Here is a 24,200-nt window from a genome sequence, read left to right as displayed (position 1 = left end):
ATCCTTATCAGCTTTGCTTTGTTCTTGTAGGCTGGTGGAGGAAGGATCTTTATGGCTTTTTTAAAGCTTTTTTCTTTTGTAGTTTCAAAGGTGGAGGAAAGCATATTATCACTTTCTTTGGGTGGAAATCATATCCTCTAACTAAGTCTCCGCTCTCAAATCAGATAAAAGCTGTTGGAGAGATTCTGTTTATGTCAAACAAAAAGATTTTGACTGTCAAATGTTTGGCCCCAGAAGGCAGCAAAACTTCAGTTCTTTCTCAAAATGTTCAGAGCACTTAGCAATTTCCTGGACTGGGTTGCATCACTAAGTGATATAAGTGTGTAAAGTATTTAAGTTATTAGTTCTAGCTAGTTTCAAACTAGTGATTTACTGAATCAGGTTGCACCATTGAAACTTAACAGTTGTATCTAGTAAACGCATTACAAGTGTTTACTGGATAAGAGAATAATTAGAGATTGTGTAAATTTGTTGCCAGGAAACATCAGTAGAGCTGTTCAATAAGAAGCAATCAACTAAACAGGAAGTCACTGAAACATCACAAGCTTTAACATTAATTCCAAAAATAACAGTTTTAGGAGCCAAAAGATAAAATAAACTTAAGTTTGGAAACACTTGTCCAAACGTTTCACTGGTACTGTAGGTATGAGTTTGTTCTGTTTACTTGGATAAATATATGAGCCTTAGAGTCAGGAGTATTCATGCAGTTTACAGTGAGACTATCTTTGTCAAATATTGCATTCAGCTTACGCAACAGCTACACCCGGCAGTTATCAGGTTTAAATATGAATAACATCTAATCTCCACATTAGAACTAGCTTATGTTTGCAAAATGTTATAATTTAGTGATTTGCACATTTCCACATATTAAACACTTAAATTATAAGGCTGAGTTTGAACTTGCATGCAGCTGATGCAACTGGCTCCATAATCCCAACATGTATCAGCAGTTTTTTAATGCTACGGTGGCTCAGTAGAGTTGTTCTTCTTTTGTAATTGCATCCCACTTCCATCATGTCCAACATACAGCTTCACTTTTCTTCTCTTTTCTCCCTGAATGGCCTCACAATCCATGTACTAGATAAAGTCTTTGCTCAGCATCATCAGTGTAGTCAGCAGAAAGCGATGAAATAATAACCGTGGGGTAAACACAGGGGCTGAGTAGTATCAGTGTTTTATGTCTTGACACTGTAGATGCTACTGCTAGTTCGCTCTGTTTTTTGACCTCCTTTGTAGTTGGCTGTCCTGTGGGGTATTCATTATCATCAGTGTCAGTAAAATGCTGCTCACACAGCAGCTGCATTTCATCACACTGTAGATTAAGATTTTTATCCAGGTTGTGTTTCATGGTGGTTGGACAGCAGCGACACACCGAGTTTGATATTTGTTCTAAAAGGCTTTTGAATCACCACAAGGATCATGACCTGCGTGGATGCACTATAACTGAATAAAGCTGTTAATTCAATGTGAAACCATAGAAACAGAAGTGATGGAAGTTAGATGAGAAGCACCTTATATGACATTCTCGGGGGAACGGGTGCCGCTCCTTTTAGCAGCCAAATCCAGGCCTCTCTCAGCCAATCAATCCTGTTACTAATACATTACCTCTGGCCGAGTTGAGGCTTTGACAGTGGTTGGTTGGCTATTTTAGACACAAACACAAGCAGAAAGTAGAGGTATATGTGATGTGATTTGCATTTTATAAGCCATCATATAAGACATCTGAAATACTTGGTTATTTGTGATATTCAGAAACTGTCAAAACAACTTTTATATTTAGTTTCGGGTGTCAAAAAGAAGAAGGCACTGTCATTGTCTGACATTGCGTTGCAGGTGCTAGGGTTACACATAATATAAGTATATATATGACAGTTGGCCAGTTTTTTATCAAGAGAGAAATGTGCTGCAGAAGAAGCGGGGAGACATGTCAGACAGTTCTTCGACTGAAATTGTTGACTGAATGCAAAACAAGTTGCGAAGCTACTTTAATAGTGTAATAAGATAAGAAATTGTTTTCAAATACTGAACACTTTTATACACATCTATTCTCTTTAAACTTATTAGTAATAGAAAAAACACAAAGATGCTGAGGCTTTTAATTAGTACTGTGTTAATTTACTGCAGCTGTTCTTAGCTTTGATTGTCCAGTGACGAGTCACAGGACAATCAAAGTAAATTTATAAATACATATTACATATGAGTAATGAAATTCTGTTACAGACCTTAAAAATCCTGAAAAACGAACTTGATTACTCTAATTAATTAGGATGTTTGAGTACATGTGAACAACATGCTTTTTCACATATTTTCACACAGTATTTACTGTATGGGTGTTTTTAAAGACTTCAGTGCTTAAATGCTTTATGGAAAGTACTGTATAATCCCGTCAAGGATCACACCCTTGTGATTAATCAGTCTTTAACAGACAAGACTGATGAAACCTCCCTATTCTTTTACAACAGAAACCACAACAGGTTGTCACTCCTGCTAACAAAGGGAAAAACGTGTGTGTGTGTGGGTGTGTGTATGTGTGTGAGGTCAGATAGCAGTGGTAGCAGCACTCCCCTCCCTGAGGACTCCTCCTCATCAGACATACGCTGCGATAGAGCTTGACGTGCTGTCGAGACCTCTGATTCAGCCGCTCTTTCCCTCTCAGGAGGGCTTTGTGTTGTTCTGGGGGCTCAAAGCGGCTCTGTGTCAGTAATGACAGCGTCCTGCCCTTCCTCTTACCCAGAGCACATCCAAATGATGGAGTGTACTGTTAAAATTTGGCAAAATACAATCTGTCTTCAGCTTCCTTAAATAAAAAAAGCAACATGCTGGAAAAGGAAATTCTTGAAACTTTGTTCATCTCCTCCTTCTTGTAAAAAAAAAATCATGACAACTATCTTCATCATTCAGTGTTTGCTTTTCTCAGAAATGTTCTCAAGTCCTTCTGTGATATGCCGATGACAACAGCAACCACTAAATGACCCTTCATACTACAGAGCAGCTGCTTCACCTCAGATAAAGCCAGTTTTGCCTGGTAAAAGAAACATGTGGTTATGTTTTTTATAGTGGGAAGTCCATTTCCTAAGTACATTGGCACAAAACTCATTTTTTCATTTTTTACACTATATATTCTGTCGTTTTTTCACAGTTTGCAGTAATCCCATGTTTTGTTTACTGCATGCATGCTTTTATTTAAAACTGACAGAAGTGAACATACAGTTGAGCAAAGTGCATTGATTAAGCATTTGAGCTGCAGTTCCCATTCAAAGAAAACTTAACACTGAACACTAAATTAGTGGTGATGTAACCAGCAGAATTGTGTAAAGTTTGTGCTTTGGAGTTTGTTTTATGCAGCAGTCTAACCTCCCTAATCTGACCCTGCGGACTAAAATATCCACATGAGACATCATTTCTTTGCTAACAGCTAACAGCTCATCCACCTCTGTATAACAAAGCTTTGGATAGAACTATTTGACAGACAGTGCAGGATCATTTTAATAAAAACCTCAATGTCATAAACTCTCAGCTTTTCTTAATATAGACCCATTGCTGGCTAACCACCAGCACCTCCTCCTCCTCTTCCTCCTCTTTCTTCCCCCTCCTTCCACACCCTTTGCGGTCTGGCTCAGCAGAAGTCTGCTAGCGTGCTCGAGCAGCCTATCTTTGATTTACTCATGGTCTTATGGACCCAAGTTATCACCTCACTGTACCTAAATGTTACTGCAGTGAGGTGCATGGAGGTGAGATTTAAAGATGCACTCTGTGATGGAGTTGTAAACAAACAAACAGATAGTCCCACCACCAAAATACAATATACAAGACTGGAAATTATATCACTCTCAAATTGATCTGGTCAAATTGGACCTTTTTAATGCAGGTTTTTAATGTTTTCTGGTACACTGAAAGGTTCACAATAGTAAAGATTTACATTTCATTTATGATAATGACACACAGGAAGTCAAATCCTTTTATCATATTTGAATAAACCTGTAAATTAAATGGTACAAATGACTACTGATTGTATTATTGATTTGCCTAACTTAATGACTTAGTGACATTAATTATTGTGGTATAAATATATTCATCTTAAAGTTTTTGGTCTTTTGATGCTGTAAATGGTGTTTCAGTCTAGGTAAATATAAATACATATAAATAAGAAGGCATGTTTAATCACATGATCAAAACCAAAAATATATCCTTACATAATGTAAAAAGTGACACATGGTCTAAATCAGCTTGCACTTCAGTCTGGATCGAAGTCTTGCTCAGTGATGCATGTTACAGTGAATGCTTTGACATTTGACTATAAGATCACCAGTAGCAAAAATGAACATCTATAATCGTGATGGATACACCCCAGTCATTGTTCTGTCTCTCTGGATTTCCATCGTGAGGTTACAGCTGGTATGTAGCTAACTACAGTATGCTGTTGAAGCTTGGTTTAGACGGTGAACATTACACAGCTATCAGATGACAATCTCATATCTGCTGAAGCTGAAACTAGAGGACGACATGGGCATAGCATAGAGTTGTCCCGCAATAGTATAGGTCATGTCTTGTAATATTTAAATAGACTTGATGACTTTAGTATGTGTAATAGCTGTTTATTATTGTGCTTGGCCTTAGCCTTAGAGACTAGTAGCTGACTCCTCAGATGGCCTGGGACAAAACTCAAATTTCTTAGATTGCAGTTGGACCTATCTGTCATAATACAGGTGGCAGGAAGAGAATAAGTACCAGGTCAAATACATGTTAATCCATTAATCCCTTAAATATGGAAATGGGATTCCCTGCTAATGGGTGTTTGTCAGGGTTTAGAGCCCGCATCACATCACCACTGAGGAATAGGCAGAAATATAAGAGTGGTCCTCAGTCAGACAAAAACCTGTCAGTGGCTAGGTGGACAAGGGTGGAGGTCATAACATTGTTTCATGCCTTACTTTAGATATGTGTTTGTATGAGTGATGAAAAACACACTTTCAGTACCCATTTACTGCAAAGTTTCAACTAATATGAGCTAACGTAGTAAAACATTGCAGCACTGGATCATTTTCTTATTTATTTTCAGTCTAATGTCCTGTGCAGACTGAGAGAAGCTGACTAGGAAACCAAGGGAGTAATATCTGCTACAGACAGTAAACATGTCAGTCAGCATACTTGTTCACATCAGCCGCCTTCAAGCACACCAGATGAGCTTTTTTGCCACAATAGTAACATCAATATTGGTTGGTCCACCACTTTGGTCCCAACATAAATAATCTCATCAACTATTGGGTGGATTGTCATACAATTTGATACAGTTATCAAAGCCCCCCTCAGGATTAATTATAATAACTTGACTTTGACCTCCATCAGGCCAAAACTTCAATACTTTTGTTTTTGAGTAAATGCTTTGCGTTTAGTGCTGATTAGCAAATGTTAGCATACTAACATGCTAAACTAAGACAGTTAACAGCATACCTATTAAACATCAGAATATTAGTGTGGTCATTGTGAGCATACTAGCATGTTGACGTTAGCTGTAACTCCTCTTGTTTACTGACTTAATAATGGTTTGTTCCCACTGGGTCTCACAGTTAAGCAACAAATCAGCAGCAGAACTAGTTTTCAATAGTAACATCCTGTATACTGTACAGTTTTAAAAATGTATGCTAACATGAAGCAGGACACGTTGCCATCCTTTTTATAAACTAAAACACACATCTAAGTACAAGGCAAACAAACATGTCCTGATGTCTCTTCTCTCTATTTAAATCCCTAATGAGATAAAATCTGGAGGGGTCCCATCTGAGTGTGTAGTTCATGCCGGCTGAGCCGTATGTCAGGCTCAGCTAAGCGTGACGGCAGCCTGGTGCTTTTGCAGTTTTCATAGAGATTGTTTCTCCGTTCCTTAATCACAGTTTAATACTTGGTCAGGCTTCACTGCGGAAAGGAGCAAGACACCCGTACGACTGACATATGCACACAATGAGTCAGTGTGAGTCGTCAAGCAGTGACGACACTTTTGATAGAAAGATTGACCATGTAAGGTCATGGATAGTTTTATCTGTTTAAATAATGAATGTGCAATATGCTGACTAATGGTTACATGTTTTATTTAAATTATCTGGGCAGCCTAAATACAAACAATTAAAATATTAAAGAAATTATTCTATTTTATATGTTGAAAAAATATAAAAACACACATTTAATGGTGCTGTTTTTTGCACTCAAAGGAAAATTAGGAGAAGCGTTGAAGTTGTAGCTCAGGGAAATTGGCACACGGCTGAGTGGGTGGGAGAGTTGTCAGACACAACTAAGAAAGTTGTCTATTCTCAGGCTCCATATGCACCCAGATTGCTATTATAAGGAACATTGGCGGAAAATGTGTTTTTTCCGGCTTTAGGGGTTTTCCCTTTCATTTAGGCTGTTATTTCCTATGGCGAATACGTCAGTAGTGATTATTCCATTAAGATCTGGGACAGTTCCCATGCTCTGGGTTTGAAGAGAGCGTTTGAGACGTCTGTAATCACAGATCAAGTGAATGTAGTTGAGATGCAGAGCGGAGCGTTTGTTGCAGTTGTTGTTGTTTTTCATCTTTTTCGTTTTGGCTGCTGTTTGTGATGATGATGATGATGATGATGATGATAATGATGATGAAGGAGTTTGCTTCTTAAACTATGGTAGTGTCATTCATTTCATCACTCTATCTAACAGAGTAACAAGCTTTTGTTCCTTAAATGATTTGTTTGGGTGAGGATGGCTCCAATCTCCAGACTCTGTCATAACTGTTTACTAAAGTTTTATGTCAATTAGCAGATTACATAAATATACATAAATAGAATGAAGTCACTACAGGAATTAGTGAAAATAAGTGTCTAAATAAAATAAACAACATATATCATCACTTGACAATCAGGGCTACACCCATCCATATACAAACAAACCAGACACATTATCTGCTGTCATAACCCACCAGTCTTTATTTGAAGAAGAATAACCTGCATTCGCTTAAAACATCCATCACAGAAAGTCCAGCCTGGTAGATGATGTGTAATTATAGATGTGGGGGAGGTTTGTAAAATAGATTTTCTCTACGCTTGTGTTGATTTTAGTGTGTTTTATTAGACGCGTGTCAGACTTTGGCTCCGTGCCACAATGCGACTGCAACTGAGCTAATGATAGAGGAGGAAACCCAGAGCGTGGACAGACAGAGACGAGGAGATAGATAGAGCCGTCTGGAATGCTGTGAGAAGGGAGGGGTGGCACACAGGAAGTGGCATGGGGTTGGATTTAGCAAACAAGGTCTGCGTGGGTGTTGGGGGCACTAAGACAGCAAGGTCAGGGCCTTTCAGTGCCAGCTGTCATGCCCGCTGATTCATGAGGCCACTTATTTGGCCTCAGGAGTCCAGTCTCTCCAGCCTCCACAGGAATACTCATCCTACAGAGAGAGCAGCTGGGCGTACGAGGAGCTTTCAAAGCAATGCAAGAAAATGTGAATTTCAGTTCTTTAGTTGAGCTGCAATGATTAATTGATCAATTTACTGTCAGTCCATGTAAATATAATTGACAACTAGTCATTTTTCCAAGCAAAAGGCCATAAATTATCTGATTTCAGCTTCTCAAACATGCTGCTTTTCTTCATGTGACATGACTCTTTAGCTCTGGGACATCACTAAGCTATTTAGTGTGAATGCCATTTTCAGTGTTTTTGAACATTTTTTAGACTAAAAGTGAATTGATGATGGAAATAATTGTTAGTTGCAGCCTTATTCTGCACTTCTTACTGCTGTGTGACTTGCTGCAATGCAGTATAATGCTCCGAGAGCTGTCATGCTCATGTTTTGATTTATATACTCATTCTTTGATATGTAGTAGCAATGATATACGTAATTAGTCAATTGTCAGAAAATTAATTACCAGCAATTTTGATAATAAAATAATAATTTTAGTAATATTTTAAGGAAAAATGCCAAATATTTTCTTCTCAAATGTGAGAATTTGAAGCTTTTTTGTGTCATACTGTTATTTGACATTTTATAGACAAATTGAATAATTGATCATGAAAATAATCATCAGTAGCAGCCCTAACATGTAAGCAGTCACTACAGTACATCGTTCTTTTGACCTTCCTTAATGAAAAAGCTTTAGAAAGTCTATTATGCACAAAACTCTGCTGTGTGTCTTTTACTTGAGCTAGAAGAGACTGGATCACATTACACCTGTTTTATACTGATTTTCACCCACTGCTGGTTGGGTTTAGAAGTGTTCTGCTCATGTTTAAAGCATTATGCAGCCAGACAATTGGCTAGTGTGCCTAATTAACTGAGTGTGTAAGATGATATCAGCTTTTCAGTTACATTCAGTGTTATGAGGAAACAGAAAGCCTGTCGGATTGAGAGTTTACAACAGGACAGAAAGACAGAGGGAAAAGTGCAATAATGTGTTTTTTTTTTTTCATGTTTAACTGCATCCTTGTAGTTTCAGTGTGGCTTCCCTGGAAGTGCGGTATCCACTAAAATTGAACCTGCCAATTATGCTCATGAGCCAGTTAGATGCACTGATCCCTGGAGCTTCTTCACTTCAGTTATTCCACCCATTGTTACTTATTCATCAACTGCCAGACTTGTTTGTATGGTTTGCCTCCATCCATGCTCACAGGGTTTTGATCTTTAAAGTAAAAAATAAATCCATCAGACTACAACACAAAATGAAACCATTCACCAGGAGTATCACTGCAGGGTTTTTGCCATGTAGTTTGTTTGTGTGTGTTTGTTGACAAGGCGTGACATAGAAAACAGTCTTACTGGAGCGTGTCGTTTCTTTTACAGAGAGGATTTTTTGTACCTAGTTGTAAATTTATCCCACAGCTGCACTGTGTCCAATGTGGCTGATGGCTTCCTGTCACATTTTTCTCTCTTTTCAGTTGATTTTTTCCCCCCCACCTGAGCTTTTAGAAAAACATGTCCCTAAAGGAAAGGTGGAAAGAGGAGGTGATGAATAAGCAGTTAGATCCAAATTTGATCAGACAAGGAGCAGGTGGGAAAAGAGTTTCACCTCTTAGAGATTCATGGTGTGATGTTCTTTAACATTTGAGATACAGTTACTGAACAGTTTTATCCTCATGCTGTGACCTCCATTACATTTCTGTCTCGTTTTACTTCTTGGATCTCACACACATCCTAATTGAATATTTTGTCAAAACACAGTCTTATACTGTACTTGCAGCACTCAATTAATCCTCTGCAGGCACTGTGGGACACAAGGCCAAAACCAGCTTCTCCCAGATCCTCCCTCCCTTCAGCCTCACGCTGTGCCTCTGAGAGACCGTAATCTTTAAAGTGTTTAAAAAGATTCAGGATCTCTGTTTGTTAGATCTTTGAAACCCTGCGTAACCCTCTGAAATCTGTTTGATCCTCAACATATTTTTCACATCAACCCTGCAGTTAAAATTTCTCCAAAGAGACTCCTCTGTGCTCGTTCATCTTCAGTTGCAAGCAGAATTAGTTTTGTGTGTGTGCGTGCGCGTGTGTGTGTGTGTGTGTGTGTGTGTGTGTGTGTGTGTACGTGTGTGTGTGTACATGTGTATGGTGTCACTGACCACCTTTGTTATTGCTTGTATCCACATCAGATTAGATGAAACCACAGCGGGGTTATTACAGTAGCAAACATGATAATGTTCTGTAGTTAATAATAACTCTGAGAATTATGCAACACATAAATTAATATATTGAAAAAAAAGATCACATTTATCTCACAGAAAATACACTAAATAAACAGAAACAGGGTTTTCATTAAAAGATATACAGGATGATGTGATCACACAGTCTGATGTTTGAGAAGATATACACAGATGTTTCATGGAATAATCAATTCACATTGTCAGTGTAATTGTGCAGAACATCCAGCAGTATGTTCTGTGTGCCACATACACGACCTGCATGTGTTCCCATTGCAGCAGACACTTAATCATCATAACGTCTTCTCCTCCATGGGTGCACCAGTCTTGTTCTGTGCTCCGTCCTTTTAAAGAATATAAATAAATTCAATATTTTAGCACCAACAATCGTTGTACACTTTCTGCTTTACAGGAGTCTTCGTTGCCAAAGTCTGTTAGGAGAGATAAGGGTGTCTCCTACCAGATATACCAGTACACACAGATCCCCCACGTATACCTGTCTGACTCTTTTCTCTGTAGAAATATTCAGTGCAGTGGCTCTGTCCTTCATTACTTGTTTTTACTCCCCAAACAACACTATAAAACCTGATTATTATTGACTTTCTGTAGAAACAGAATTTCTTAAACATCATGTAAACAGGCCTGGAATCAGTAATTAAGAGTACACCACCTTAATTGGATAACCTGATTCTTAATCTACTAGAGGTACAACGATTAGTCGTTTAATCAGTTTGTTGCCAACAACTGAAGTAATCACCATTTATTTTGATAATTGATTAATCGTTAAACTAATTATAAAGAGAAAAGCTTCTCAAATGTAAATATTTAGTTTCTTTAGTCTTCTATGACAGTAAACTGAATAATCTTGGGTTGTTGACTGTCAGTTGGGACAAAAAAAGACATAAAAGGATGTAGTCTTTTTTTTTTTTACCATTGTCAGACCAAATAACTAATTGATTTATCAAGAAAATAATCATCAGATTAATCCATAATGAAAATAACAGGGTGCATATTGGTTGTCCAGCAAAAAAAAGTCCCATCACAGTTAAAACCAAATCTAACCCTTTGCTACAAAACCTAAAAACGCTAAAATATCCCTCATAGTTATTGATGCAGCAATGTGTTTCTGGATTGTGGACAAGCAACCTTTTTATTTTACCAACTGCATGAAAATTTTAGTTGATAATAATAAGTTAAGTTAATTTAATGTCAAAATGCTGTACTGGTTAACCAGCTTTCCTGTGTGCATGTGAAAAATGTAATGACTCACAATGTGCTGTGTGATAGTCATTTGCCACGCTATATTATAATTACTGCTGCTTAAAAAGTTTCAAAGATCAGTCAACTTTTTTTGAGAATCTACTTTACAAATGTGACTTGATGACTTATTTGATCAGTGATGCGTCTTTGCTGTTTTCGTAGCTGTCAGTCATCACTGTGCTTTTCTATGTAGGTGCGTTGATGAGCAAGTTGTCCCGTCCGTGCCGCATGATGCTGCTGGTGAATCCACAGAGTGGGAAGGGACAGGCTCTCACTCTCTATAACAACCACATCCAGCGAATGCTCAACGATGCTGGGGTCCAACACACACTCGTCATCACTGGTGAGTTGGAGGCGCAAAAACACATCACACACATACACAGCATAAGAATATACACATTACTGTTCACCATTATAGAGGAGTCTGAAGTAGAAACAATAGAAGACATCTGGGGACATCAGTTTGGGCTTTGAGAAAAGATGATCTACATTTTCCCCCATTTTCTGACATTTTATCAACCAAACAGCTTATTTATAATTTATAAATAATAATAATTTATTCAGATTATTGATGAAATGAAAGTCATCATTAGTTAGTCAACAACAAAACAAAATCTAATTATTTTGTTTTAGGTTCTCACTCATTCATATTTATTTAAAAAATGTAAATGACAATTCTCTGGTTCAGTTTCACTTGCCTTTAATTTTGATCTGATGCAGCAATGAATGTGTTGGCTGCAGTAGAGATGTACTGATACCTGTATCAGATATCAGATATGGGTCTGATACTCAAATTAAAATAGCTGAATCAGGTATTGGTGACAATGGGCTGATCTGTTATCGGTTTTTTAAATAAGTGTATCTGTAGACTGCAGGATATCATCGTAGTCAATCAAAGAGGGCTGCTTGAATTCCCTTTCATCCATACATGCTCAAGTGTCTTTGAGCACAATATTAAATCCCTTCTTGGACTGCAGCCTGGAAAGAAACTGGTCATAATAAATAAATAAATAAAGGGTGTTAATCTTGGGTATTTTGCATCTCTTGGTTTATTGATTGAGTTGCTTGATTGCCAAACGCAATAAATAAACCTTGAATGACAGAAGATATTTTTACATGCACTGGCACACACATATGGATAAAAACACATCCATGATAAACACACACATTCACAGAAAATCCCCTTTTTCCACGATTAGATTTGATATAATCTTGTGTTTATAGTCATCAGTGTAATCTACTCTGGATGGTAAGGATTACACAGTGCTCACTCACATATATAGTATGAGGACAGATAGGCTCCACAGCAGATGTGCTATAGATGCTTTCAGCCTGATTGTTTCAGTTATTCTGTTGAGTTTTCCCCTCATCTGTCATTTTGATATCCTTCCTCTGTCTGGGGCTGGTTACAAATCAGTGCAGCGTCACATAACAGACAAAAAGTATGTCTTTCATCGCAGTGGGAGGTGCATGGAGAGAGAAAAGAGGGCAGGCAGAAGGAGAGAAGCGCAGTGAAGAAGAAAGACAGAAATCCTTGCACGGAAAACACATACACACAAAGTGAGACACACTTTTGACAAGTTAATCTTGTAGAATATATAACAATAGATTTAATCCCCAAATCTGCATTAGTGAAAGACAGACACTGAAACTACTGACAGAGAAATTTGGATACAATCTCTTTGACTCCTAGACTTCTGAGATAAATCCTTTTTAACTGTTGAATTCGCCTTTTGACCACGGCTGGAAAAATGTGATAGAGCATTGGAGCTATTTGATAAAAAAATATAAAACATGTACTTGTGTTTAATTAATGGTTATCCAGGGTTATTATTAATGGTTATTGATGTCAAACATATCGTTACTCTTTATACTTGCAGGGATTATTCCAAAGGGGATTTTCAGAACGTGGCAACCCAAATGTGATCATTAACACTTTAAATGATTTATTAGTCACAGCTTTTAACATTATATAAAAGGTGCCTTATTGGGAAGAGGTACTGAAAAGATTTTATTCTATGGCAAACATTACACACAGAAAGCTCTGTATGAACAGCTGTTTGCATATTTTTTGTATTTTAGATCCAATCGTGAGCAGTCTGGGAGTATTTAGACTCCACAGTTGAAGTAAAATGAAAACCTCTGTGAGAGAGCACCTGATGAAACACACTGTACAGGAGGAAAGATGGAGAGATGGTAGCTGCAGTTAAAGCTGATTAAATGATCAAACATAAAATGATGTTATGAACTGCTAGAGACCTGTAACTACACGAGTTCTTCTGCTTTTAATGAGCTGGACTTCTTCAGTGTTCAGACTGCAATGCTCATGTTTTAACAATTTGTGATCACACGCTGCTTTTTGGCAGGTGTTTCTACATCTGTTTCCAAGTGTAGCATCACTTTGTTTTAGAAAAGGGACATAATCAAGCTCTTACTGCATTTACTGAATAATGTAGTAACAGTGCCAGTGTGTAAAACTTTAATCTGAGGGATGCTGTGGTAAAAATGCAAAAATGGGCACTTCTGATTTAAACATTGTAGACTGACTATTAACTCCTGATGTCAGAAATTGAAACTGTATCACCCACATAAATCATGACAAAAACACTGTTTCCAAAAGTATCTGGCACTCAATGCAGTGGATGTGTCAGACCCGAGCATATTTTTTCAATTGTAACAGTGCATAACAACAGAGTTAGCTTTTGATGCTAACTCTTGGCCCTGGAGTAATGCTTGGTTACCACTGCAGGTAGTGAGCAAGTTAGCCAGACATGCTAATATTTGCAGATTACTTTAAGAACACAGACACTCTATTTAATCCATTAATCACACTTTTGCATTTGGTCCCTGTTCTTGGAAAGGTAATTAAGAAAAGCCTCCGAAATCTACTACTATGCCTCTGACTGGTATCCTTTATGCACTTTCTAAGCTATGTTGCTGTTTGGCAGAAGGTTTTACCGAACAGACAACTGGGACACACACAATTTGAGTTGCACATGACCAGTGAAAAATGTGTTTTATAATATGTTTCGCTACAAACAGCATGTTTTTCAGCATCTGTTCTTGTGCATCTTGTGTATCGTTGGCATCTGTGTGAGCTGTATCGCTGGAAGTCTCTTGTATCCGGTTGCTAACAAAAGTGGACAGACTCATTATTGGATCCTTGGCTGTGTGGCAGCTGTGGGCGCTGCCAGGGGGGCAGGATAGATGAAGGATGGCTGCACTGCTGGGGGCATACAGCGCAGAGAGAGAGAGTGTGTTTTGTGTGTTTGTTAGTGAGTTTCTGCATGTGTCTTTGTGGCAGTTAAGACGACACACTGATTCCTCGCAGGCAGTCTCCATCGTTGCTCAGGCATCTAAGATGTCTGTCAGACAGTGTTAATTAAACGACAGCAACATGCTCGTCTTCCTCTCGTGCTCAGTCTCATCTGCAATACACATTACAAATATTTGTCAGAGGAAGCAAACAAGCCCCTTGAACCTCCTGCTCTGTCTCTTTCTTTGAGTCGTTTGTTCTGTCTTTCATGGCAACAATCTACTTTCTTAAAAAATATTGTACTGTGCCGTGGTCCATGTGAGGATGTGAAGACAATTACTGCATGAACTCTAGGAAAGGACGTGGCTCTTGGAAGCATCCAAGATCCTACAATATAAGAAAATGAAAGTCATTAATTAATATATCAGTTTAACCTGTTAAAGCAGAATCTTACCGACAAAACATTCAGAATTTCTAGTTTTCTGTGGATGGAGAAGTTGCTCACTTCTGCTCTATTTCTGTGTAAAAGTTATGGCTTGTTACTTCATGTGGGTGGATTTGGGCAAATCTGGCCCAAAATACCTTTTTTACGAGGCCTCCCACATGTTTAGATTTCATTTTTACATCTGGCCCACAATTTAATTTTTGTTTTTTAATTTTGGTTTCCCCCAGTCTTTTGTTTATAGTGTGTAATCTTTTTTTTTTTTTTTTAGCAAGGTTGCAGCATTGGACCATAATCACTCTCTCTTAATGTCACATTAACATGTAATAGCTGAGCCAAGCTGTGTAATTTACCCTCAGGACTACTTTGACAGCTTTGACCAACAGCTGTCAAAGTTTACTGTGGTGCACCTGACCACAAAATGAGTCTATCTTAACCTAAAAACAGTTTCAAGTGAGGTGGATAAGTGATTCCCTGTGTAGTCTGAATATGTCCTGTCTCATCTATAAGGAAATACTCTATAGGCTCAGGGTTTTTTTCCACCATGACTCTGTGACCCAGAGGGAATCATTTCCAGGATTTGCTTGTTTAATGTGGTTTTTACCACTTTTGTGTAATTGCAGCTTGGTGGACTGTAAATATACTTTAGGTTGAAACGTATCTTGATTGTCACTCAGTTTAGGTATTTTTTCCACTGACAGACCACAAAAGATCACCAAAGTCTTGTTAGCTGATTCTTCCACAGTTCTGGCTTCACAAGGGCATCATCTGAACAGGAAGAGTCTTCTGCCCCTCGGCAAAACCCATTCAAGTCTCTCTCTCTTGATCTGTGATGTGTGAGAGGAAAACCACTAGAAAAAACACATCATCGGTCATTCAGTGTTAAGACAGTGGGGTGTAAGTAGCCTCCTTTGGAGATGTTTACAGTGTGCAGAGTGGCATGAATATTAGAATATAAGATTTATGAAGCTACTTTTTATCTCTGCTACAGTAAACAGATTAAGACTCCACTTGTGTTTGTGTGTCGAGAGGTGTTGAGCGAGGCTGTGGAAACATGTACACAACCACAGCCTGTGCACAATGAAGTCAGACAAGGGCTGCAACTAACAATTTGGTTGATAGTTGTTTGGTCTATAAAATACCAGAAAATGTTGAAGCATGTCAATCACTGTTTACCAAACCAGAACATTTGTGAAGCTATAACCAGAGAATTTAGACATTTGTTTCTTTAAAAAAAAAATGGCTCAAAACAATTTATTGATTATCCAAATAGTTAACTAACTAATACATAAAGTGACTGTTGCAGTTTTATGTGAGGCATCTTCTTTTGCTACAAATTATTCCTATGTAAACATGCTAAATACAGCCAGTCCAGGTCTGTTCATCTGATGTTCAGCTTGATATCCAAGTCGTTCTCTGAGATATTTCAACTTTATGCTTTAAGATTCATTTAAAGAGCGCAGCATCTCCTCTGCCACTTCTCGACGTGGAGGTGACATGTCGACGTGTAGGTGTTTACGTCACAGTATTATGTGTATCAAGTATTAGTATCAAGTTTTTAGCATGTTAGCATTCCTTAGCAAGCATTGTGTGCTTGCTAAGGAACAGCTCTCCACTTTTCTTCAATAATTTGCTACTTTGTGCTAAACCGCATTTCTTTTATTCTTGTCCTCGTACTCTGAATCTGAAGGGTCGTATGAACGTATAAAAGTAGAATTCCTGAAACTGCAACAATTATTTTCTCCTCCATGGGCATCAACACAGCTTCCTGCTGCACTTTCAAGCCACATGAATTTCTCAGTCAGTCCCACATCACCTGAAATCCCACAATGCCCTGAAGAAAATGAATAGGGGCGATCCACATTGAGTGGGTCTTCACCGTTAGAAAAGACTTGAAGTGACCTGACCTGATGAGTTTTTATTGCAGTTCAGTGTCATTTGTTAAAGACAGTCTCGTCTTCATTCGTAACAGGAAACAGTTGGGGACGTACATAGAAAACCACACGTCAAAAATAATTAAATATGTCAGTGTAACACACCTCAGGCGCTATCTAGTGTGTGTGTGTGTGTGTGTGTGTGTGTGTGTGTGTGTGTGTGTGTGTGTGTGTGTGTGTGTGTGTGTGTGTGTGTGTGTGTGTGTGTGTGTGTGTGTGTGTGTGTGTGTGTGTGTGTGTGTGTGTGTGTGTGTTCATATGTGTGGCTACACCCTCAGACTCCTCCCAGCAGCTGAGTTAGCTGTCACAGTGTTTATGATGTTTCCTTCTGAACTAATGCACACACATGCATACACACACACACACACACACACACACACACACACACACACACACACACTCAATAAGCAGCGCTATTTAACTGTCATCACCTGCTGTCGTTTTGGTGGAAGAGCACTGCAGCTAGACTGTGCTGCTTGAAGAGAGCTGCAGTCAGGATGTGTGTGACAGCAGGGTGGAGGTTCTGGAGACAAGGTCAGCACGAGGACAGAGCTCAGCACCTCAGATGCACTCACCTACACCGCCTCGAATGGAAGCATTTAAATCTGTGAACTCATTAGAAGTTAACAAAGCTTTTATTACGGTTTACACTCAAGGAGCTTTTATATATTTGCATCTATTGGGATCTGTTGGGATATGGCTAACAGTTATTTTAATTCTTAATTAAAGGACGAGTTCACACTTTTTCAGCTTTGGCTTAACACAATACTCATACTCATACCTCACTTTTTCTGGGAGGGGATCTCTTGCAGCCAGTATAGACAGAAGGAGGAATGATTACAGTGACCGTAAGAGTCAGTATACTCCATTAGACGTGCTTGTCAGATAGTCGAATAGGCTGGGGCGGGTGTTAGGCCATTTTTCTAACTTTCCGAATCCGATGTGATACAGAGATTGGCCAGCTGTGCGTAGTTGAGGAAGTCATGAGGGTTTAAGGTCTCTAGATCTCCTCTTTACATTCCTGCCATAACCATTACAGTCACGTTTAATGTGAATAGCTGAGTGCAACCTTATGAACGTCGTCCAGGAGAGATATGCTGTTATTCTCAAATTTAAGAGACATTCACATGTAGCCATTTAGGACAACTGTAAACACATTTGATTTTGCACATCATACAAACCAGTTCTGATTGACCCCAATACGACTTAAACTCTGAGACGTGCGTACATGGTGCTGCTGCTACTTTTTCTGCCATGAACTCAACATTTACTCTTAGATCAAAAGCCACATGAGAAGCATACCTGTACTTTTACCTATTCTCATGAAGGTAAAGTTATTAATTTATTGGGGGGTTGCAGATTACTCATCTTTGTAAACTTCTGAGGACATTTCCTTAGACATGTCCTGTGACTAGAGGCCAGTAATAAAGCAGAGACCTGCATTACTGTAATGACTTTACAATCCATTGACTCAACCCACAGGGACAAAACTCAGCTGGACAAAACTACAGCTCTCCTCTCCTCTCCTCTTCTCTGCAACCGCAGCTATAAAAGTCATTACAAGCACTGTGTAACTTATATCCATCCCTCCGTCCCTGATATTTGGTTTTCCGTTTCCTCCCCTTCGTTCCACCCCTTCGTTTTACATTTATCAGTTTAACTGAGGAGCGGAGTTGCATACTAAAAATTGGTGTCAGCCTCTTCTTCCACCACTGCAGTGTCCCTGCGCTGCTGTGTTGCTCATTTGGGCCCTTCAGTCCTTTTTAGTGTACGGCCTCTGCATAGATAAGGAAATGTGACGTGACTGGACTGATAAGAAGAAATCGATTCCTTCATTCTTCTAGGCCTAGAAATAAGATCCATCTCCAGAGGACTCTGTGTGTGTGTGTGTGTGTGTGTGTGTGTGTGTGTGAGAGAGAGAGAGAGAGAGAGAGAGAGAGAGAGAGAGAGAGAGAGAGAGAGAGAGAGAGAGAGAGAGAGAGAGAGAGAGAGAGAGAGAGAGAGAGAGAGAGAGAGAGAGAGAGAGAGAGAGAGAGAGAGAGAGAGAGAGAGAGAGAGAGAGAGAGAGTAATGTGAGTGTTAAAGTACAGGGGAAGGTAGTTACATGCATGAGACACAAAAGAGGACATCTTATTCCTCAGGTCCCTGCGGGCTGAGGTCTGAAAAGTGTGGGAACGTGAAATGTATCTGAACTTTTAAGAGGATTTTAAAAATAATCATTAGATATCAACTTAAATGTGGAATATTACATTTTAGATTTAGAAGTTGCATGATGAATTGTAAACAGTCTTAACATCTGCAAATAGAAACGCTTGTAATGATTAAAGGAATAGTTTGACATTTGTGGAAATGTAATTATTTCCCTTACTGCTGAGAATTGGAGGAGATGATTGATGCCAGTCTTATATCTGTCAGGTAAATGATGTTTAATCTGTACAAACATCACAAAAAGGCCAGTAAAAACGACAGATTGTCTTTTTGTTAACATTCAGCAAAAATTCACGTCATAAAGGAAAAGCGTCTCATTTCGTGTATGTTGTACATACAGTAGTGGAGGTTTGTATAGATCTAAAACTCTACTACTCTTTACTGTTAGTGAGTCACCAAAATCTTCTAGTTTCAAATTCAGCTCACAAAAGCTTTAAAACAAATAATCCATCACCCGATGGGACTGTTTTCCTCATTCTCATGCAGGCCGTGGCAGCAGCTCTGTAGATGGGTTTTGTTCTTTAGGAAACATATTGGATGCTTCATCACATTCATTTTTGTTTTTACTTTTTACATTCCAGAAAAGCACAGAGCTGTGACACTTTGTGTCTTTCAAAAAGTACAGAAATTACACGAAATTCTATACTGTGAACCGAATAAATAAATAATGAAGAGAGGAAGAATGGTGTGAAGGAGTAGAGACAGAGGAGAATGTCTCAGCAGGTGAAACAGTGGACAGAGTTGTGACTGAATTTGATGTGACGGTCGAGTGCACTTGACTGGCTTCTCTTCACACCTCACAGCTCTTCTTCTGCCCTTTCACCTTCTCATGGAGGAGAGCCAGACTGAGAAGGACACAGAGAGATAAATCCCTCCACATGCACACAAAACAGACAGGAGTAAAACTTAATTCCAGAGAAAGCAATCTGAAGCTATGTGAAGATAATACAAAACTATTTTCTGTGTTTTGTTTTTGTTTGTTGTTCTCTGGACTCAGAAACTCCGGTTTAGCAGGAAGCAGATCTTGCTAAAGTATCTAATCTGGCTTCATCTTAATCACACCTCTTGTCAAACACTCAGTCAAACATAAAAACAGGTTAAATCTCAAACAGGTTCTCGGACTGTGTTCTTGGGGCTCAGACATCATTGAAAAGGTTTCAGATGAAGTCTCAATAAAAGAATAATTATATTTTATTTTCATCACACTTCACAATTGTAAATCAAGAGGAGACCAGAATTGCTATAAAGTAATATGTTGTACTGCCACTGCTGTTTTATTTATACTGATTTATTATCTTCCCACATACACCTATCAACAGTTATAGATTTTACTTTTAATTACAGAAATACAAAAATCTTCCTACATACTGAAGGTGAACATTTTGCATGTTCAACTCTTCACTGACTATAGAAGAATGTCAAGGTCTCAAGCAGTTAATTAGAAATAGTTATTAGCTGTACTAATTCAGGTAGTTCCCAATAATTAGTACCAATTTATAGTTGTTGTTTTGTTTTATAACATTTACAAAATTATAAGGAATTTCTGAACCTCTAAAATGAAATGTGTGTCTGTTTGGGGAGATAATAATAAATAATGATAATGATGTTGAGAACATGTGAATTAATAGTTCTATCAAAATCAAAATCTGCCACTGCACAGTTGTTTTTTTGTGCTTGTCACATTTAATTCACAGTATTTTAGTACACATTCTGGTTTTTTTTATTGTTTTTTTTTTACAATGGTCCTGTTTTGCTGTGATTCAAAGTTTCAAAGAAGCTAGCTCTGTCACTAAGGCCACACTTCATGAGATTATCCAGCCCTAGGTTAATTTACATGAGTGCTCCTGTGTACTTTAGTTGTTTCCATCTAATTGACAGTCTGATCAACGTGTCATTCAAGACCATATATCATCTTTACCTCCCACGGTGATACTTTAACTGGGAACTGAAGAGAAAGAGGAGAGAAGATTAAAAGCAGCACTGGGAACTTTGTGTTACCTCAGATATTTTTTACTATAATACAACCTACGTATTTGTGTCATGAGAAACTTGATCGCTCGTTTATGCACACAGGCCAGGTTGTACTTTGAGTAACACAGGGGGATAAGTAGGTGCTGACAGCAAACACCTGTTCTAGTGTAGAGCTGACCGTGACCTTTGACCCCTCTGTGGAAGAAGGAAGCTGACAGGACAAATTTCTCTTTTTGGATTTCTCATACAGGAGCAACACCCCAGCATGAACACGCTCGTAATATTTCTGTGTGTGTGTGTGTGTGTGTGTGTGTGTTTTACAGAGCGGCAGAATCACGCCCGAGAGCTGGTGAGAGAGGCTGACCTGTCGCAGTGGGATGCTTTAGTCATCATGTCAGGAGATGGACTTCTGTTTGAGGTAAAGAGACTCATTCACTATATTCACGCACTGTGTGGCTTTAAATGAGTGTAGGACAACATTCATCAGAGATTACAGACTTTTGTCAAACAAAGAGAGAGTCACAGTGAAGTAAGGATTCAGGAGATAATGAGTTAAAATAAACTTACTAGCAAGTTACCAACATTCTTCAAGTTACCAACATTCTTCAAGTTACCAACATTCTTGGCCTGTTTTAATAGAGCTGCCTTTCCACTCTCTGGCACACAGACACAGCTCAGTCCAGTTTTTCACTTTTTCTTTTTTGCTTTTTTGCAGATGTAGATGAACAATGTAGTAGCCTACAGTTCTATAGTTAAATGATGTCCAAATATATCTTGGCATCTATTACTTTAAGGAAGTAAACTTTATTTCTGCAGTGCTTTTAAGAGTTACCAGGTGCTTCAGAGGTGAACAGAAAACCAACATAGACAAACATAAAGCAATAAAACGATGCATAAAAAGAAGATAATAAAACCATTGGAGTAGAAATTATGAGAAATGCTTGTCTACACAAATGGGTTTTTAAAAGCTTTTTAAAATGACTCAGCTGATCTGATGAACTGTGATACTGTGGGGATGTTTGGAGCTAAAACAGTAAAAGTGTAATCCTCTTTCTCTTAAGCCTAGACGGACCGTGGACCATCTGAACCTTCAACAACATTTTGTTTTTGATCTGAGGGGTCTCAGAGGGGTAAAAAGACATAAAATATAAAGCAGAGCTAGACTGAGTAGGGATAAAAAAGTAATTTGTAAAATCTTTAAATGAATTCTGAAACTAATAGTGAACCAATGTATAGCTCAGTAATCTGCAGCATCTGTATGCGAAGCTCTGTGTCGTATATGTACTACTATGGATTTTATGACATTAATATAGCTCATAAATATGTCTAAGACATTTAATTAGCCTTTTGTACATCTGGTGATGGTGGTCTTGTTGTTGATGACACACTGAATACTGCCCACAGTGGTGACAGTAGTCGGACCACTCAGCTAGTTAACTAGTGTGTGAAACCTTTAAAATGCAGAAATGTATTTTATTTACCTTACAGGCACCCCCCCAAAAAATGTGTATTTGATCATAAGTGCTTGGGATACTTTAAATAACATGAACCTATTTTACTTCTAAAACCCCTTTTTTCATTTAACAAGTCAAGAATTAAACCTTTTGAAATGTTAAATGTGTCTAAACACAAGCTGCTGTTTGACGTATTTTCCTAAATAAAATACGGTCCAAAATTTGTATACATTTAAGATTATCTGGTTCAAGAATGAGTAAAAATAGCTATAAAACTACCCGACATTTGATGCCAATTTTTGGTAAATTTGTGAAAAGACTAGTTCACATTTTTCTGTCCGTCCACCTAATAATCAAAGCTGTATTGTCTGTGCCTGCCAGGTGATTAATGGTCTCCTGGAGAGATCAGACTGGGAGGAGGCCATCCGGACCCCGCTAGGTATACTTCCTGGCGGATCAGGCAACGCTTTGGCTGCATCTGTACATTACTACTCTGGGTAAGTCATGTGCAGAATCATAAATAAAACCATGTGCACTGTAAAACCAGCGCAGCACTGCAGGTAGTGGTGTAGTTATGATACTGTTTGTCTCATGGCTGCACAAACACATCACTCATCTCTTGAAGCAACGATGTATTTACTGCAGCAAAGAACATTAAAAGTGTCGCAACCTCTGAAATATTGCTTCATTTAAGATTTATTACTCTATAATGACTAACTCGCAACGTACAACTTCACAGAAACCAGTCTAACCAGTTAGGTGACATACTGATTTTGGCTGCATCATTCCAGGCGCAGCACTGAGTTTCACTAGTATGTACATACAAAATCAGGTTACGCAATGTCTAGTTTCAGCCAAACTGTGCTCCAAAAATACCAGTTTATCCCCTTCAGACTGAGCTTCCTGTACTTTATGAAGGTCTGGACCAGAAACGGGAAACTAATGTAGTTGTCAGTAAAAAATGTTCCGTCCATTTTTATACTCGTGTGCAGAAACACACAATCATAACTTGTTTGTCACACGCTGTGTGTAATGGCCATAGTCCTCCTGGGTCTGCTATAGGTCGATAGTAGTATTGATGGTGTGTGTGTACCATCAGTACTACTCGTGTATCAACTGTCATATAGTGTAAGACGGTGCTCCCAACCCACACACAACTTCAGAGTTAAGACATAATGATTAATGTCATGTAGTGTTTTCTAGTATCATTACAAATACAATATCTTCATTATAACTGAACCACAGACACACACACAGTTCTCCCCTCCTGCTGCGTTTCTCTGTAAAATGCACTCATCTCATCTTAATTAATTATTAATGATTTCCTCATTTGAGTTATTGCTTGAGCTCATTCAATCAGAACAACAAACAGACAGGAGAAGGACAGAAAGAGAAGGCGGAAAGATCAAGTGACAAAATGACCCGTAACATTGATAACAGCAGCTGATCAAAATCAGACGAGGAAAAAACTGATTGATATGTGTGATAACACCTGATCTACTGTAAACTGCCGTCTATTGTCAGCAAAAAAAATGAACTTTTGTTCTGCTGCATGGTAATGTAAATATTAGATTACATTTTAATAATAAAAGGTGCGTTGCTCCAGATATGACAACACGTGCGCTTTGTCAACTTCTCCTTAATGTTTTTTTTTGAAAGTTTGACCTGATGGTGGCGCTAGCGAAGACATCAGAGGAGCCCCAAAGTGATTTAAATCCATCTTTAAGATTCATCCTCGGGGAACCATGAATGTCTGTCCCAGATTTTGTGCCAGTCCACGTAGATGAGATATTTCAGCAGATAAGTGAAATCATTGATTGGCTGCTGGTGTTAGAGGAAAATTCAGAAGGTCACCAAAGTCATCAGCATTCATCCTCTGGAAACCATGAATGTCTTTATAGACATTCATGCTGATCAAACATCTGATCCACAAACAGTGGATGATGTTACAGTCTGGACAAAGTGGGCATCTAACTGACAGACATGGTCATACACAGGGCTGTGCTGCTAGCATTGATACAAAAAG

The 24,200-nt window shown here is 38.5% G+C and overlaps 1 protein-coding gene across 1 annotated transcript in view; it reads left to right on the top strand.

Moving 5' to 3' along the window:
- LOC133989144 (sphingosine kinase 1-like) overlaps positions 1–24,200 on the top strand; it is a 34,652-nt gene that overhangs the window by 5,729 nt on the left and 4,723 nt on the right. The window contains exons 2-4 of the mRNA XM_062428120.1: positions 11,103–11,252; positions 21,044–21,138; positions 22,556–22,671. Of these exons, the coding sequence (XP_062284104.1) occupies positions 11,103–11,252; positions 21,044–21,138; positions 22,556–22,671 (361 nt within the window). The remainder of the gene's footprint in view (positions 1–11,102; positions 11,253–21,043; positions 21,139–22,555; positions 22,672–24,200) is intronic.

Source organism: Scomber scombrus, chromosome 2, assembly GCF_963691925.1.
Source record: "Scomber scombrus chromosome 2, fScoSco1.1, whole genome shotgun sequence".
Lineage (NCBI taxonomy): Eukaryota > Metazoa > Chordata > Actinopteri > Scombriformes > Scombridae > Scomber > Scomber scombrus.
This window is presented reverse-complemented; position numbering and strand designations above follow the sequence as displayed.